Source organism: Seriola aureovittata, chromosome 11, assembly GCF_021018895.1.
Source record: "Seriola aureovittata isolate HTS-2021-v1 ecotype China chromosome 11, ASM2101889v1, whole genome shotgun sequence".
Classification (NCBI taxonomy): Eukaryota; Metazoa; Chordata; class Actinopteri; order Carangiformes; family Carangidae; genus Seriola; species Seriola aureovittata.
The window spans coordinates 27748906-27767747 of NC_079374.1; the positions used below are offsets into that span (position 1 = coordinate 27748906).

The 18842-nt window shown below is 42.2% G+C and overlaps 1 protein-coding gene across 1 annotated transcript; it reads right to left on the reverse strand.

Moving 5' to 3' along the window:
• Window positions 1-10: 10 nt before the first annotated feature.
• tmprss3a (transmembrane serine protease 3a) lies at window positions 11-17541 on the reverse strand. Its single transcript, XM_056389854.1, has 14 exons — window positions 17417-17541; window positions 17201-17247; window positions 16131-16365; window positions 14421-14534; window positions 13350-13466; window positions 12097-12220; window positions 10006-10125; window positions 9618-9664; window positions 8090-8255; window positions 6172-6341; window positions 3495-3590; window positions 3243-3385; window positions 2996-3148; window positions 11-140 (listed from the first exon to the last, which is right to left on the reverse strand). The coding sequence occupies exons 1-14, from the start codon at window positions 17481-17483 to the stop codon at window positions 96-98; spliced, it is 1644 nt and encodes a 547-aa protein (XP_056245829.1). The 5' UTR covers window positions 17484-17541; the 3' UTR covers window positions 11-95.
• Between the last annotated feature and the right edge of the window lie 1301 nt (window positions 17542-18842).

Consider the following 18842-nt stretch of genomic DNA (forward strand, 5'->3'; position numbering starts at 1 on the left):
CGCCTCTTCTCTCTGCTCCGAGGCTCCGTCGTCCTAATGTGGTACAGTTCAAATGTGATAACATCCAAACAGAGTCCAGAGAAGTAACGGGCGGGTCAGTTGTCTGTGCTCAGGTTTGGAGAAACACGAACCTCTTCTCTCTGAAAGACCACACACAAAATGGACAATTTAACACAGACATGGAAAGTGTCTGGTTACAGTCACGACCAGATCAGAATCTCCAAAAACACCAAATATGAAGAGTTTAGTGTAATATCAGTAAAATGATGCATGGAATATGATTCATAAAGGTAAAACTAGTGCAGCTTGAGTTTGGATACAGAGAAAAACATTCAAAGTGGAGAGTTAGATTTCTGTCTGGAGAATCAGGGGAAATTATAATGAGGGAATAATGTCCCATGTTTTCTACTCTTGGTTCGCTTTGATTCAGGTCTGTGACAGCTTTAGTTTTCTGAGTACCCACATAGAAACCAGGACCAGATTCTGCACTCTTCACAGTCTGAATGGTTAGATCTCTAAGCATCTCAAAGCTGTTACCATATAAAACACCTGACGTCCTGTCAGGAGCTATGCACAGTCTGTTCAGGAGAACCAGCTGTTGGTCCGTCATCACACAGTGAGGTTACAACACCTGGAACTACACTGGGTTCAGGTCTGAAGAGGAGACAGTGGACTGGTAACTGCAGTGTTTGTTTCACTCACTCAGACCAACATCATGACCATATTAAAAAGTGCCATTAATTATAGAATATAACCGTTACTACTGTTCCAGCTTCATTTTTCCTGCAGGGTTGTTGTATTCAATAAGATTTGACATAAACATGCATGAACAAAACCACAAGCTGAGGTCTGTACTACAAAGCAGGATCTGAGGTCATCGAGGTAACTTCCAGTTTAACTCTTGGTTTTCAGTCCTTACCGGGGTAAATCACCATGGTAACTGTTGCTGAACTCCTCACCTGCTCCTGAGCAGGTTTACTTCAGAGGATTAGATCAAAACCTGTCAACAGCCAAACTACTGACCAATCGGATCACTGGAAAAACTGAGTCATGATTCCTACAGGATCCTGACAGGGACAAAAGAGTTTACAATAAAGTGATCAATAATGAAGATCAGTAGATATTTGTATAGATCAGTGGATGTTTTGCGGTTTGAGTCTTTCCATGTGTTACTCTGGTTTTAAAACAGCCTCTAACAAACAGAGGAGGGTTTATTACATTAAATAACTACAAAATAACTATTAGAACTTCATTTGAACAGAACACAGATTCTTTAATCTGACAGGATTCCTGACAGTGATGAAGCTTTTACTCTCTTCTTCATCACTGCAGCTCAGAACAACATGAGGAGAAATAAAAACTAAACCAACAATGATCCACACACTGATCAATATTTCCACCATTATGAATGAACATTTCAGTCAGACTGACTCTTCAGACATCAGCGACTTCTCTCCTCTTCTTTCTCTCCTCTTTTCTTTCTCTCTGCAGCAGAAACAGTCTGACATTAACTTTAACTTTTATCTGCTTCACATGTTCATGACAGTTTGTTCATCATCAGACTGAAGAGCAAAAATATTCAGTGAGAAACTTAATGATAATTCATGCTCTTATTTTCAAAATATCCTTAGTGTGACTTTAATAATTACAATTATTTCTAGTGTTTCTTTTTTATTCCAGTATTGTGATCACATTGTTTACATTTCACCTTGTTGAATTTCACTTTATGACATCACTATAACTGAACTTACCTGCAGGTATCAGTGTCTCTGCTCATATCATATTACTACTTTATTCATGGTTCTGACGATGTTGCTTATAATTAACGACTCTGCCTCGTTCTCATGACGTGCTCGTACCTGGACAGGTAAACCCAGAGTTAACTGACCCAGTAGATAACCAGCTTCATAGGACAGGTGATCAGGACAATGTTAGGTTCAGTTTAACCAGATAACAAAGTTATCCTGGTCATGTTGGACTTACTTTGTAGTACAGACCTCTGGTCTCACAAAGACTTAGACTGTGGTTTAGATCTAAATTATAGTTTAGATAGACATCTAAATGCATCTGTTGTAAAAAAGGCTGTTGAGTTCTTGATCTTGGACAATACCAAACACCCTCTCCACAACATTCTGGTAGGACAGAGACTGTCTGCCTGTCCTGTCCTGTCCTGTCCTGTCCTGTCTTGTCTTGTCTGAGGTAGGAAGTAATTTGCTTTTAATTGTGGGTAAATTACATCTTTTTCAAACTAAAAAAACAAGGCAGATTGATGAGGTCAGTGCTCCTTCACTCTGGAAGAGTCCAACAATGACAAGGACGTTTCTCTGTGTAACAATACAAATGTGTTGACAGTGTTGTCCTCTCACTCTTAAAATACGTTTTTATTTTTGTGAAGCTGTCTAACTAATCTAAAATGAAGACTGGTCTTAGACCACAGACCAGTCTGAAGTATCTTGAACTGGTCCCAGGACCCTGAAACCACAGCAGGTAGATGGAGCTCAGCTTCATCACTGGTTTTAGAATTTACTTGGGTGGTTTAATTTATTCTAGTTGTTCTTTATCTTAATGAACAAACTGGTCTTTAATGAATAACTGAGGCTCAGACCATCAGCTCTGTAAACTGGACTTTACTGGTCCCAGTAACAGAGAGTCCTGCAGACCATTATCACCATTGTTATTGGAATAGATACTTGAATCATCATTAATCTTAGCTTCATGGTTATGGTTTTAAAGGTTCATTGTCTTTCTAATCTTACAAAACACTGACAATGAGGCCCATTACCTGCAGCACATCACTCCCTGTGAACCTGTCTGGTCTTTGTGACTTAGAGTCCTCTGGACTGTCTCATGTCTCACAGACTCTACAGGGTCTACATTTACTCTCACAGTTAGGACATGTCCCTTACTTTTAGCTTTAGGATGTTATATGAATACGGCCTTGGGTTCTTCTGAAGACCCAGGTCCTGAATCAGGACACAGCTTGTCCTGCACTGACCTCCATCTGTTGGCGGATCCAGCTGAGGGACTGTGTAATGCGAGTGTAGACGCCTGGCTTGTTCCTCATGGCGCAGCCGATCCCCCAGCTGGTCGCCCCGACCAGCTTCCACACAGATGAGTCTTCACAGGCCAGAGGACCGCCACTGTCCCCCTGAGGAGACACATGCAGAAGGAGTCCACGTCTTATACACCAGACCACCAGACCTTCACTAACGAGAACATCAGTTCAGTGAGTGTTGATGTACCTGACAGGAGTCCACTCCTCCCTCCAGGTACCCGGCACAGATCATCCAGGAAGAGATGAGGCCGCGGTAGACCTCTGGCTGGTTGCAGGTCTTAGTAGAGAGGAGGGGGACTGTGGCCGAGTGCAGAACCAAGCTGGTCTCTCCTGGAGAAACCACATCAGAGAGGAGGGGAGTACACACATGAAGTGATCAAGGTTTTATATTGGAGCCCAGATGTGGGGATGGGGGGTGGGGTGGGGGGTGGGGACTCACCATCGGCCTCAGTTGCTCCCCATCCAGAGATCCAGCACATGGTGCCCTCCACAAAGTCCTCCCCATGGTTGGGCAGACAGATGGGCTCCACCAGGCCTGAAGAGGAGAGACCATGAGTTTCACACTGGACACAACAACAACAAGTGTGTGTGTGGTTCCCATCATCATCATCATCATCATCATCATCATCATCATCATCATCATCGTCATCATCGTCATCATCGTCATCATCGTCATCATCGTCATCATCGTCATCATCATCATCATCATCAGTCATACAGCTAATGTGTAATTACACTGGTGGAATGAACTGACAGCAGCAGCTTCACACTACAAGGTGGAGGAGTGTGAACGGTGTAGACTGATCAACATCATGACACCAGAAACCTCGGGGGGGGGCAGACAGACAGACAGACAGACAGACAGACAGACAGACAGACAGACAGACAGACGGACCAGAGACAGACTGACGGTGAGACAGAGAGACAGACAGACCAGAGAGAGACAGACAGACAGACAGACAGACAGACAGACCAGAGACAGACTGACGGTGAGACAGAGAGACAGACAGACCAGAGAGAGACAGACAGACAGACCAGAGAGAGACAGACAGACAGACAGACAGACCAGAGAGAGAGAGAGAGACAGACAGACTGACAGACAGACAGACAGACCAGAGAGAGAGAGAGAGACAGACAGACAGACAGACAGACCAGAGAGAGAGACAGACAGACAGACAGACAGACAGACAGACAGACAGACAGACAGACAGACCAGAGAGAGAGAGAGAGAGACAGACAGACAGACAGGCCAGAGAGAGAGACAGACAGACAGACAGACAGACCAGAGAGAGAGAGAGAGACAGACAGACAGACCAGAGAGAGAGAGAGAGACAGACAGACAGACAGACCAGAGAGGTCCTGTATATTAATGAACTTGCAGAGCAGTTGGACCGATCAGCAGCTTCAGGCCTCACACTTTTGGACACAGAGATTAGAAACCTGCTTTATGTAGACGACCTAATTCTATTATCCCCAACCAGTGATGGTCTTCAACAGAACCTGAGCATCCTGGAGCAGTACTGTCAAACTGGGCCCTGGATGTAAACCTTAACAAAACACAATTTATGATCTTTCAAAACAAACCCAGACATTTTGAAAACAAAAAACATTTTAACACCCCCACTGGACACACAATAAATTACACTTGACTTGGTCTGAACATATCTGCATCAGTTTCAATATGGCCATACATGCACTCGAAGAAAAAGCATGCAGAGCAATATATACATTAAAAACTAACAAATTATTCAACATGAACATCTCAATTAGAATCTGGACAAAAATATTTGATTACATAATTTTACCAATAGCTCTATATGGAAGAGAGGTCTGGGGCCCCCTCAGTGGATTAGAGTATGGCTCATGGGATAAACACCCAATAGAAACCCTGCACACTGATTCTGCAGAAGAACTCTAGGTGTTCAAAGGAAAACACCAAACAACAGCTGCCGAGCAGAACTGGGACGTTTCCCTTTACTGCTAAACATTCAGAAATGGCAACAACATTTTGGACACATCTTAATTTAAATCCAAGAGGACACACTGGCATTCAAAGCACTGAAGACCTAAGACCCGAACCCTGAAAACAATCCCCTCAGTCAGCTGACTGGGAAGTTAACCAGCCACGCTCCCATCAGCACGGCATCAAAACAACACAACAGAATAAAACTAATTATGAATCAGTCAAAAAATCTTTACGTACAACAGTGGAAAAATGAAATTAAAATCCAAAATAGACTAAATTGTTATCTTACCCTAAACAGAGAATACAAATGAGCCGAGTATTTCCTCTCTGTCAGATACGAAGCAGAGACGGATCCTGACCAAATACAGGCTCAGTGACCGACTAGCAATAGAAACAGGACGATACGAACAGACATGGCTGCCCAGAGAGGAGCATGTGTGGTCACTGCTCGACAAAAGAGGTAGAGACAGAGATGCACTTCCTCCTCCACTGTGACAAGTTCTCTGCATCGAGAGACAGAGAAAAAAAAAAAAAATCCAAACTTCCAAATATTAACCCCAGAGGAGAAAGTGTCAGTTCTCCTGGGTGAAAGAGCAGCAGCTCCTCTGGCGGCTAAATGTCTCAGCCTGCCACAGGGAGGGACTCACACCAACCGCCATAAAAACACATCTGTATGATATTAAATTATTGTATATAAATGTATATAATATAAATGTATAGCAGAAGAATTGCCTGCAGGAGGAACCTGTAGCTACAACTGAATCACAACAGATTAATCTGTGGCTGTGAACAACACTGTGATGTGTTCACTTACATCTGTACATACTGAAGAGTATCTGAATAGTGATGCGTTCACTTACTTCTGTAGATACTGGAGAGTATCTGAATAGTGATGCGTTCACTTACTTCTGTAGATACTGGAGAGTATGTGAATAGTGATGGATCACTCAGCTTGTAAAACTGTGAACAAACTGCAGTGAGTGATTTGTACTTTACACCTGTACTGAGCAGCTCTGGAACAGAGTGAGAATATGTGCCTTGTCTAAGGGCAGAAGGAGGGTAATGAGGAAGAGGACAGGCTCTGTTCTTTGCTGCTGGTCTGAGACAGACAGGTTGTACTGTGTATGTATGAATATGAAAACACCAGTACCATTGAAAACCAGAGACACGGCCAGTTTCATTAGAGCCACGTCGTAGTCTAGTCCTTTTGGCCGATAGCGAGCGTGGTATATGATCTGCTCCACAGCCAGAGACTGGGCCCCATGGACCAGCTGCTGTGTCAGCCCCACATGGACTGTCCACATGGAGGGGTCTGCAAACCTGAGGACAGACCGGACAGAGAAAGTGAGACAGGAGGTGTGAGGGGAACATGTCATCCTGCAACCCACAGTTTACCTTCTTGTTCTTGTTTATTATTTTACTGAACAGAGTTCACAGGCCTGTCACCAGGCTAAAGGTATTAGTTTAACTGTATGACAGAGAATTTGTGCTCTCTGCTGTGTCATATCCACATAGCAGCTGTTTGCAGCAGAGCATCTGGCTCCTTCAATAACATATCCTTAACATATCCTTAAAAACACGGTGACAGGAAGAGGTCGTTTTATGTCAGTGTCCTAATGTGTCCTTTCAACAGTCTGTAATGATTCACACACAAGGCGTGAGAGAGGAGCAGAGCTGGATGTGAGCTGATCCAGCAGAGCAGCAATGAGGGAGAGTAACTACATTTACTCATGCCTACTGTACTTCAGTTCAATTTTAAAGGTCTATATTTCACACTTTTCCTGTGTTTTATTTGAAATATTGATCCATAAGAAGATTTATATAGTTTGTAAAAAAAAGGTGGAGCTGTTAAGAACACACATACATCTCACTTGAGACAAGGTGCCACAACAACACATAGTTTTGTTCGTCAGAGGTTACAAGTCACAAAAGTTTTTCTTGGACTGTGTTGTATCTTATGAGCTGATCACCTGTTTCTCAACATAAAATATCAATCTGTAAAGTAACTGTAGTTATGAACATAAAATGGATATACAGTACTCAAGAACAAGTACCTAAAAGGTCAATATTGTATAAAGGCATATGTCCATGTGTTGTTTGATTATAAAGCAGGTTTAGGTTCTGTGAAAGTATCAAAGTGCTCAGTCCACAAAGAAATGCACACAGCCTGTATTCAGAAACTGAGCCTTAAAACCAGCCGTCAGGACTTCTGGAACTTTGTAATGTCACAACAAAGCAGTCACTGATCTCGGCCATGCCCCAAGCACCGTTCATCTGCACCCAACATCCAACATTGCAGGATTTGGTTTCTCTGAGTGTTTACCTGCAATCTGCTATATTTTTATTGGATCACTCAGAAAACAGTCAGCCAGTCAGAAGAGAACCTCAGAGCCTCCTCTCTTCTGATTGGCTCAATGACCCGTTGTTACTAGAGCTCCAGAGAAAAGCCTGAGAGAGGAGATGTAAAACTACATTAAGATGGTTTTTGGTTCTTAAAACCACAAATATATTTTCTTATGGATCAGCACTTCAAATAAAACACAGGGGAAGAAGAAAATATGGAGCTTTAAAGATTTTATCATCAGACTGCAACATCACAACATGTGAAAATAGTTCAGGGGTCTGCAGACTTTCTGAATGAACTGTACAAAACGACTCTGGACATAGGAGATATTATATATATATATATGTCTATTCAGCCCTGAGTGGTGTCTGCAGTCTACCTCCTCCACCAATGCTCCTGGTAAAACTCGGATCAGTGTCTTCAGACACTTTTATCAGTCCAAAGACAGTGTTTATAGAGATTTTAGTGAGAAAAACAACTGAGACTGTGAATCTGGGAAAAGTTGGATTTTGAAAAATGACAGATGACACCTGTGGAACATGTTGTCCTCCAGTGATGATGAATCCCTGTCCTCTTTTTAACCATGATGAATTGGACGGAGAAGCTTTATCAGCAAAAATTATTACAATAATTAACCTGCCTTACTACATACAGTATCTTGTCTGGGACCTACACAGTGTAACATCTGATATATAGATACTTTATGTTTGATTGTGTGACTCACCCGTACACACAGTGTGCCGCCGTGAGGATCCAGCGGGATGTTATGATGGAGCCTCCACACAGGTGCTCACCGTTGTAGTGGAGACTGACCTGCCATGGGAACTGACCTGGTCTGGAGATGTTACCTCCAACAATACGAGTGCTGTACTGAGGCCTGGAGCCACATTCTGAAGACAGACATGTGACCAGGGTCAAAGGTCACAGATTTGACAATGGCAATGTCAAGTGAGTTATAACATAAACATTGATTGAATAAGTTAAATCTGCAGATTCTTTGAGCCTCTCCTACCTCTGACCAGGTGAGTTAGAGAGCTGCTATCAAAAAAATACCGTCCTCATGTCAGCTTTCAGTTACTGTCTCATGATGTGTTCAGAGGCTGTTATAAGCTCCACCAGAGGTGAGGTCTGGAGGAAACACTTGAAACTTAAAGCTGTTCCTAAATAATTTATCTATTGTGATACATCAGTGATTTAGTATTCACTTCCATTCCAACACTGGGGGACTCTCAAGAGACAGTTTAAACAAAAACAATATTCTAAATCACTGGGCAGAGGCATTTTTAGTTCCTAAAATGCAAAGAGCCTACATTTCCCATAATGCAATTCATAGCCTGGTCATTGGACCGGCTTAACTAATAAATGATCAAACTTCATGCCCCAGTTTGTTACAGACTTAAAACTCAGAGTGTCTGAGCCCAGAGCTCATGAAGGTGATGAACACCTTCACAGCCACAGAGAACTATAATGACAGGTCGTCTGCTCTTTATTGGTAACACTGGTGGAATGCCCCGCCCACTGATCATCTGTGAGCAGTTTAGACCAAAAGTATCAGTATCAATCTTAAAATCTGGCCCAGTTCAACCTGAGTGCATGCAAACACAACCACACACAAGCCACATAAACACACACACACACACACACACACAACACACACACACACCACACACACACACACACTATGGAAGCCCTGAGAGGCTAGTGATATTTTTTTGTGAAAAAAGAACAAAAGAAATAGAAAAATGATCCCCACCCCCCATAAGTATTTTTTCCCCTTGCCTTTCACAGGTGAAAGACTAAAATCAGACTAAAATTCATGTTTCCCTCCAGGTGATTTTTAATTTCTCCATTAGCCTGAAAACAAGGCACATACAATCACTGTTATCAAAATGTGTAACATTACTGTTCCTTCTTTTGGTTAGAAATGTTTTGTGAAAACGCAAGGCAAGTGAAAATGTTTTTCAAATTTTCTAAAAATGTCAAAAGAAAATTTCCCTTGCCTTTCAGGGCTTCTGTAGGTTTTCGTTATTTAATTACATGAAACTCTGGCTTTTGACTTACAACAGGTTTTCACATGAACACCATGAATGAGAGCTGTAAGATATTGTGATTAAGACACACACAGAAGAAATACACACATGTGCATGCCATGCAACACTGTGTGCACTAAACTCCTCCTGACTCCATGTTAAATCCTCACAGAAAACAGTCATGACCAGAGCAAACATCAGTCAGTCTGTAGGTCTCCTCACCCAGACATTTCAAAGTGGTCACCTTCCCTGAGCTGCACTCAGTCTTACTGTGATGACACATCAACAAATCACAGACAGACTCAGGGTAAATAAAAGAACAAAGATGGAATTAACTTCATTAGCTTCATGCCAACTGAGAAAATGGCAATTTTAATCATGTGCACAGAGAAATACAGTATATCTACCTTCCACAATCACAATAGATGAATAAAGACTTATGAGATATCAGAAAAATGGATCTGGCTTTGTCTGGCTTTTGCACAGGATTCCTCAGTTGATCAGCTGACCCACTAGACTTTTTAAACACATACAAAAGTTTGTCACTGACCATCAGCACAGTAAGTGTTGATCCTTTTTCACTGATTGAAATGAGGTTGTGCTCATGTACCTGAAAGTGGTGGTGTTCTGCAGCTTTATGATGTGGGGCTGGTTCAGGGCAATGGACATTAGATTGTGTTGAAGGTCCTGCTCAATGGAGGTCAGAGAGATGAAGAATGACTCCACATACCTGACAGACACAGAACATACAGCTCAAACTTTAAGTCAATGACAATGTTTTAAAATCCTGTTGATAACCATTTCACTTGTTCATATGTAAAAAAGACTATCATGTGCATCTGAAACCCTTTAATGCTGTGTTGCACTTCTTTTAAACTTCAAACATAAAACAGGGAGCAAACCATCCACTTGGCATCTCATGTAACACAACATTAAAACACAGTCCTCTTCAGTGTTGTCTAATAATGTTCAGACAAGGGTCAACTCTCTCATTTATTTAAATGGGACGTCTCCATCAGCTCAGTGACGGTGTCAGTGCAAAAGGCTTCTGAAAAAAACTAAAATCACTTCCTTGTGGTTGTCTTCCTCCTCTTTCCATTTCTTGCCATTTGCGTGAGATTTTGTCATAATTGCTAAAGTCTTGAGTAATGGCTAAAAAGTGTTTAATGAGGTCACACTGACATTGACCTTTGACCTTTGATCACCAAAATCTAATTAGTTCGTCCTTGAGTCCAAGTTTGTTCCAAATGTGAAGAAGTTCCATCAAGGTGTTGCTGAGATATCATGTCCATAAGAATGGGATGGACGGACAACCTGAAAACAATTTCACTCTGACTGTCTCCGGTGTGGAGGAATAAAAACACTCAGGTTCAGGTTTGCAAAATATAGGCTCATAAAGACATAATGCAAAGCGACATCATCCAGCATGGTGCTGCACTGGCAACTCACATATATGCATCACAGATTTCCACTGTGAACCTCATGATGGTTGAGACAGATAAAGAGAGAAGATAAAATGTCTGACACTGTTGTAACATTCTGTCTATAGGCTGATAAACCACTGCGTAGTGTGTGTGTGTATGTGTGTGATGATAGATATGTTACTAAAACTGGACTTCCTGTTTGGGGTCTCATGTGTCATTGCTTCCACCACAGCCCCCCCAGTTTACCATGACTGAATCATGTTTTGTCCTTGAAGCATACCGTAGCTGCTGAGGCAGTTCAGTCCTACAAACCCCTGAACTGCTGCAGGGAACAGCTCTCTAAAGACTTTCTGTCCCTCGGCTATTCTTCTACTGTCATTACACAACATTCATTTGAGTTGGTAGAGTTTTGTAGCATTAACAAAATCATCACAGTACATTAGATAAAAACAGATCTTGATTTGATCATTAACCAGCTGTTTGGGAGGATAATGAAACATACTGTTTTACTTACACTGGATACCATCATTTCATGTTAGTGAACTGTACTCCTGTGGCCTTAAAGAACTGCAACACCCAGTATTCAGAATACCTGAAACATGTAGTCACACCTTGTGAATACTGAAGTAAAATAACCTCCTGGCATTGAGCGCCACCTCAAAAGAGTCAAACTCCAATCAAAGAACAGCCATTGACATGTTATCTTAGTAGGTCTCTGACTGATGGACTAACACGTCTTCTGGATGTACACACCAGAAAACAAATACCTGCATGGAATTAATAAAATGGATAGAAAATGTTTCTATTCTTAGATCAGTACCTGTAATGAGCCAGAGATGTGAAGTTTGACCTGAACATGGCAGCAGAGAAAATATAATGTTGTTGCAGTAGTTTAGTAACATGTTACTTTTCATTGCCAGGTAAATTCATATTACACTCAAAGTGTAGCTGAGGCTGTTCTGTCATAAACTTCTGCACAATGAGAATCCAGATCAAAACAACAGGCTGAATGAGAGGGGGGCAAATCTACCATTACATCATGACATCATGAGATTATGACATCATGACATCATGACATCTTAACATCATAACTTCATTGCATCATGACATCATGACATCATGAGATTATGACATCGTGACATCATGATATCATAACATCATAACATCATTGCAACATGACATTGAGACATCATGACATCATGAGATTATGACATCATTACATACAGATATTGCTAAAAAAATAAACAAGGGAAAGAAATCCTAGTCAAAGCCAAGACCTTGAATAACCCAGCTGCTTGCAGGCAGAGACCCCCAGCCAGTTGTTCCAGTCCTCTGAGCAGACAGTCCTCCATAACCCCCCTTTCTGGACCTGAAGCACCGAGCTCCTCCCACTTAGACGCACTGACACAGAAAGAGAGGGGTGTTGGGGTGGGGTGGTGGGTGGGGGGCAGAGAGACAGAGAGAGACACAGAGACAGGGAAACAGAGAGAGACAGAGAGAGAGAGACAGTGAGAGAGAGACGGAGAGAGAGAGAGACAGAGAGAGACACAGAGACAGGGAAACAGAGAGATAGAGAGAGAGAGACAGCGAGAGAGAGACAGTGAGAGAGAGACAGAGAGACAGAGAGACAGAGAGAGATAGAGAGAGAGAGACAGCGAGAGAGAGACAGTGAGAGAGAGACAGAGAGACAGAGAGAGACACAGAGACAGAGAGAGTTGTTATTATGTGACATTTTTGTACGGTCCAGGTTTGATCATGAACATACGCCTTTTTTACTTGATGGTAATTTGTTTGTGACTATGAACCATTTGAACACAAAATAAACTTAGATGGTAAAAGCCTGATTTCCAGTGTTTAGGACATTATGTGTCAGGGTCTTAATACCTTTAATATCTCAGTTGATATTGTGCTCACATGGTGCATTAAATACATTTGGGTCTATCAGCTCAGACAGTAAACCTGGATCAGGTTACATACTAATTGGTTCCTCTGGCAAAGAAATCCCCACTAACCTGATGTCCTCAGACCAGAACCTGCTGACTATCCCTGTGTCGGGATTTGATGTCAGAGGAAGACTTGTCTTTGCTGTTATTACATATGAGCTCTGAATGATCAAGGAGCTTCTTTTAAATGTCTCCTCAGTTAGCCTTTGAATAACTGTCATGTTTTATTGTGACATTGTTTCATGTTTGATACACTGCATCTTTTGAAATGTGTTCTGTAACATTTGTTTTTGCTGATTTTAGCCTTTCAATATTTTCCCATATCTCTGATTTAATTGTTTATGAAGCACTTTGTAACATTGCCTTTGCCTCTGCACAAAGTATTACTAAATATTACGAGGCTATTATTATCATTATTATCATTGACAATGCCAGTTTAAGGAAAATACAGGTGTATTCTGATACATGTTTGCCATGACTGAGTAAATGCTTTACAAACTGCCTTCAAAATCACACAGATACAGATGTACATGTCTTTATTTGTTTATAAATTTATATGTGTATATGGGGATATGTGTGTGTCTCACCACAGCCAAGCTCGTCCTCTCCATTGTCACAGTGCACCTGTCCATCACACTGAGCCAAGGAGCTGATGCACTGAGATGATGAGCCACAACGAAACTTCCCCACACAGCTCAGACCCACTGTAGACCCACACACACACACATGCACACACACGCATGCACGCACACACACGCACACACACGCACACACACGCGCACACACGCGCGCACACACACACACACACACACACACACACACACACACACACACACACACACACACACACACACACATGTACACACAGACGCACACAAATAAAGAGCATATTACTCACTGATGGATTTTTCCCTGTAGAACAGTAACTCAATGACAAACAAAACAGTAGGTGGAAACAGAAAGGTGCATTGTGTTCAGTTGTGATGAAAACAGCTTCCTGTGCTGTCAACCATATTTGGTGTGCAAAAAACACCCAGTAACCAAGGCAACAGTAGTCCCTCCACAGTGCTTAGAAACGTGATGAAAATCTGTTTTCAGCTGACACAGAACAGTGTCAACAGCTAATGAGTCTAAATATCGATAACAATAATGGCAAAGTGTGAAGGATTTGAAATTCCTACTATTCCTACTACCATCCAGTGATGCCATCCACAAGTACAGTGTTACACTCCATCCTACATCATATAATCAAAGATGAAAATAATACCACCTCAGGTCAACCTCTTCAGATGCATGCTGGTTTGTTGCAAGCATACACTCACCTGCCTGTCAATCAAAGAGACCACACAAGCAGGTATTCATAGAACTAGAGTTACGTCCACAGCTGGAAACACAGTAATAAAATTGATCATTGTGGAATAGCACAGCAGATCAGACCAGTGAGACTGTCACCTGATCTTAACACAGCTGATTGTATTTTTCACAAACCAAAAAAAACCAATCCAAGCACAGAGTAAAGATGGCTGATGTGTGTGGGCGGGACCTAAATTGTATCAGGTAAGGACTGCATCAAATATTGATGGAGCACAGGTAGCCCATGCTACAGTGGCTCCATTATTGCTTAATAGACAAAGTCCACACAACACTGAGCTCCTCACCTCCGAGGCCGATGCCGAGAATGAGAGTCACCACCACGATGACGCCTGAAGCGATGAGCAGCTCGAAGCGATGAGCCAACAGTCTGTTCTTCCAGCTTTTCTCCAGGTCGTCATCTGTCAACACAAAGTAGTTCATGAACATCACAGTGTTTAGATATTATACAATATGAGCAGTTCAAACTTAAACAGGAGACAGGACAGGTGCAGAGAAACGTTTTCTTTTATCTATAAAATAAAATCTATGACATTTTTCTCGTGTTTCCCTCAGGATTAAGAAGATTATGAAAAATAATTTAAACCTATGAACTGTGAGCTTCATCCCACAGGTCATCTGTTTTCTTTAGTCAAAACCAGAGTGGGTAAGCTTGTGTCTTAATTACCATCCTGTCTGTGGCATTGTGCCAGTCCATCCATGCCTACTGAAGACATAACCTGTCTCACAAATGAACAGGCACTGTAGTTTTTAAAGGTCCATGTAGTGTAAAGGCAGATGTCCATGTGTTGTTTGATTATAAAGATGGTCTAGGTTATATATTGATACTGTGAAAGTATCAAAGTGCTCAGTCCACAGAGAAATGCACACAGCCTGTATTCAGAAACTGAGCCTTCAAACCAGCCGTCAGGACTTCTGGAACTTTGTGATGTCACAACAAAGCAGTCATCGCTCTCAGTCACACCCCAAGCCCTGGCCACCTGCACCCAACATCCAACCTTTCAGGATTTGGTTTCTCCGAGTGTTTATGTGAAATCTGCTATATTTTTATTGGATCACTCAGAAAACAGTCAGCCAGTCAGAAGAGAGGCTCATAACTTCCTCTCCTCTGATTGGCTCACTGACTTGTTGTTACTAGAGCTCCAGAGAGAAGCCTGAGAGAGGAGATGTAAAACTACACTGAGATGGTCGCTGGTTCTTAAAACCACAAATATATTTTCTTATCGATCAACACTTCAAATAAAACACAGAAGAAAAGGAAAATATGGAGCTTTTACAAAAGTTACTCTAACAGTAGGAAATAGTGTATTTGTTGAGGACTATTTTCAGCAGTGGATGAATCTTGATGGTGCGTGTGTGACTGTCTCAAAATAAACTGCAGTGTGTGTGTTCATAGAAATGAAGGACCATATCACCCAGTGACACAATGAGACTCATCTGTGTGTTTTAATAGTCTGTGGAAACAGTGGAGCTCTGTGGCTCAGAGGAGTCACATATACACACAACAGAGAATCAATCCTTCACTGCTTAGGGTCTTTTCATGACATTTTTTTCACAAGAACATGTAACACAACTCTTATCTTCTGCCAAAACAAAAAAGATCAATTCCAAATTCAGGTCCTTTCATGTAGTTATGCGGTACCAACAGAACCATGTTGATTCCTCAGGTGAGTCTATAACAACCTGTAGTCTCTGGTTAATACACTTCATTCTGTTTTCTATCTACTGACACGCAACTATAACTTTACTTTATACTGATATTTCACCTGTGATGAGAGCAGCTGTACAGCTGAATTGGACTGTGTGGTTGGATAAGGAAAGTGAGGAGGACTAAAGAACAAAGAGGTCAATGCTGTAACTCATCACTTAGTCTGGGACAGATGTAGCACCATTATCTCCATAACAAAGCACGTCATTCACAGCTTCTCATATTTCAAGCAGATCCCACAGTAACTGTACCTGAGAGCAGTGATCTGCTGCACCACCACAGGGCTCACCTTGGAGAAATGGCTGCACCTTGGTGATTGGCATGGTTGGACTGGGCGCAGCTGGAGGCTGGGGCTCTTCAGGTTTTGCAGAAGTATTCTCTGACTGGGGGTCAGTGGTAAAGCTACCGAGGGGGCTGACGTTTACTGTGTTGGGGGTCTCAACAGTGGGGAGGTCTTCCTCTGTCACAGAGACCACCTCGATCCTGGAGGGGTCTGGTTGCTCAGGTTTCTCTGTCTTTAGTTCCTGAACAGGAAAACATGGTTGGAAATGATTAACTAATGATAGAAATACAACAGCTATGAAGACCTCAGAGAGGTATGTTGTGACTGAAGGACCAGAATCTGGGTTTAACCCAGTGAGGATGATGATGTTGAGGGGTTCAGCAGAGATGAGGAGGGATGATGAAGACTGCCGACAGTAAACCAAGAGAACTCACAGAATCTGTTGTACAATGCTGAACCTTTGTTGACCCTTTATTGAGACACTATGAAAACTTCATTTGACAGCATGGCAGTCTGAGAGGAACACCACGACTCTACTGCTGAAATCTAACCAACGTTACCCATTGAAAAGCAGCATCAAGGTTCAGGGTGCAAGGGGACAGGGATGAAGCTAAATTGTACTGAGACAAATTAGAAAAAAATACCCAATTTTCACTAAATCTAAACTAGCCCTGAAATCTGCATCGACCAGGCGCCCTCCTGGAGTGTCTGGGGCTATTCAACACAAGGTGTCCCCCCAACAGGTCAGCCCCTAAGTGCAGCCTACAGAAGGTAAACCCTCACCCTTTTCACCTCTGTTGCTGTGGTGACTCTCTCTCACCCCCAAACTCCACCCTACCATAGTTTTTCTATTTTGTCTTCCTCTTCCCCTGTTTATTCCCTCCTCTGATTTTTGTCCGTTTGATCAGTTTACAGCTCAGTTTATAACATGTCAGAAAATAATGGAAAAACCAAGTGAAAATTTCCTCAGCCCAACAGTCCAGAGCCCAAACATATTTAACCAGCTCACAGAGATATAAAACAGAGACTTTTGTGTCAGTCAGCTCTACCTTTACTGACTGAGTGTGTCCACTTACTGGCAGGGGAGTTGATGTGTCAGCAGCAGCAGTGTTGGCAGCAGGGTCTGTAAAAGAGGGATGAGAAGCAGTGTGATGAGTGAAAATAGACAGAGCAGAGAGAGAGAAAATGGAAGTGAGGAAGAAGAAATGATCATGAAGAAAAGAGAAAACACGAGTCCTCAAGAAAAAAGAACAGACTGTATTCCTGAGTTTGATCATTTATCTCCAACATACTTATGTTCATGAAGGTCTTTGTCATCGTGCCATTGTCCACACTCAGCCGAGCTTTATCCAGCACCATAACCCCAAGTCTCTGTTCCTCTGTTCCTCTGTTTCTGAGTCTGTTTTTAATGGCTTCACTCCTGTTGTGTCTACACTTTGGTACAAAGGGACACCTGAGCAGGTGAGTGCTGCCACTCAGAGGGGGGATCAGGTGACCCTGCACCTCCCACTCTGTGGATAGGATTACATGCTTGGGGACATGGGAGGAGGAGGAGGGAAGCTGCTGTCCACTGGTTGTACTGCCCAGCTGCACTCTGCACACACACACACACACACACACACACACACACACACACACACGCACACACACACACGCACACACACACACACACACACACACACACACACACACACACACACACACACATACACACACACACACACACACACACACACACACACACACACACACACACACACATACACACATACACACACACACACACACACACACACACACACACACACACACACACACACACACATACACACACACACACACACACACACACACACACACAAACAGTTCTGGCAGGTAACCTTAAGTTAATCATGTTTAGTATTTTCTAGGCTGTAAATACACTACAGAGCCACACACACACACACACACACACACACACACACACACACACACCTGTACTGTTGTGTCAAATATAGTTTGTCTTGTAAGACAGTAAATAATTTATATGTGTCATGGTTTGGAGATATGAAGGTCAGTGACATTTTATCTGGTTTGAAGCAGTTACCATGAAAACTATTCACAGTGATGTCCATGGATGAGTGACTTTGGTTTCTGTAGACCACAGACTGTAGGCTGTATAAAAATGCACATCAACTCCGGGTCTGGAAAATGAAGCCAATGCTGAAGTGCTTTAAACTTGCATTCTATCGAATGACCATCAGGGGGCGACTCCACTGGATGCAAAAAGAAGTCAGATTGTATTGAAGCCTACTTGTCACTTCATTATGTATTTCATTATGTGTTTATGGTCTCAATCGCTGGTTTGAAGTTTTTTTCAATACAACATATGTTCATTTTTCAAATTATGGTTCTATTTAAAAATGTAATTTTAAGAGAAAATAGATGTTAAAGCAGAGTGGTTTTAGGGTGTGGCTACTGCATGATTAACACACAGGGGGACCTGCGATTAATCTGGATAGAGGTCAGAGCGATGTGTCGGACATTTGACCTTTCATTTTCACTTCATCATAGCTAGCTCCAACATGTCTGCCTGAAAATGTCTTGTTTGGCGTTCAGTTGTTCTGAAAGACACTTGGAGGAGTCAGCGGTTCAATTTTTTCCAGTATGTGCATTTTGTTTTATGCCTATTTCTTTGCTAGCCAAAATTAGCATCCCATTTAATATCACAGTTCAGGT

Excerpts from the sequence above, each read along its gene's own strand:
- tmprss3a (XM_056389854.1), bottom strand. The coding sequence starts at position 17,483 with ATGGTGCTGGATAAAGCTCGGCTGAGTGTGGACAATGGCACGATGACA. Across the intron at positions 10,126-12,096 it reads AAGCAGCTGGGTTATTCAAG|GTATGTGGAGTCATTCTTCA; the intron begins GTCTTGGCTTTG and ends TGTGTCTGTCAG. Across the intron at positions 9,665-10,005 it reads CAGAACACCACCACTTTCAG|TAAGACTGAGTGCAGCTCAG; the intron begins GTACATGAGCAC and ends GTGTCATCACAG.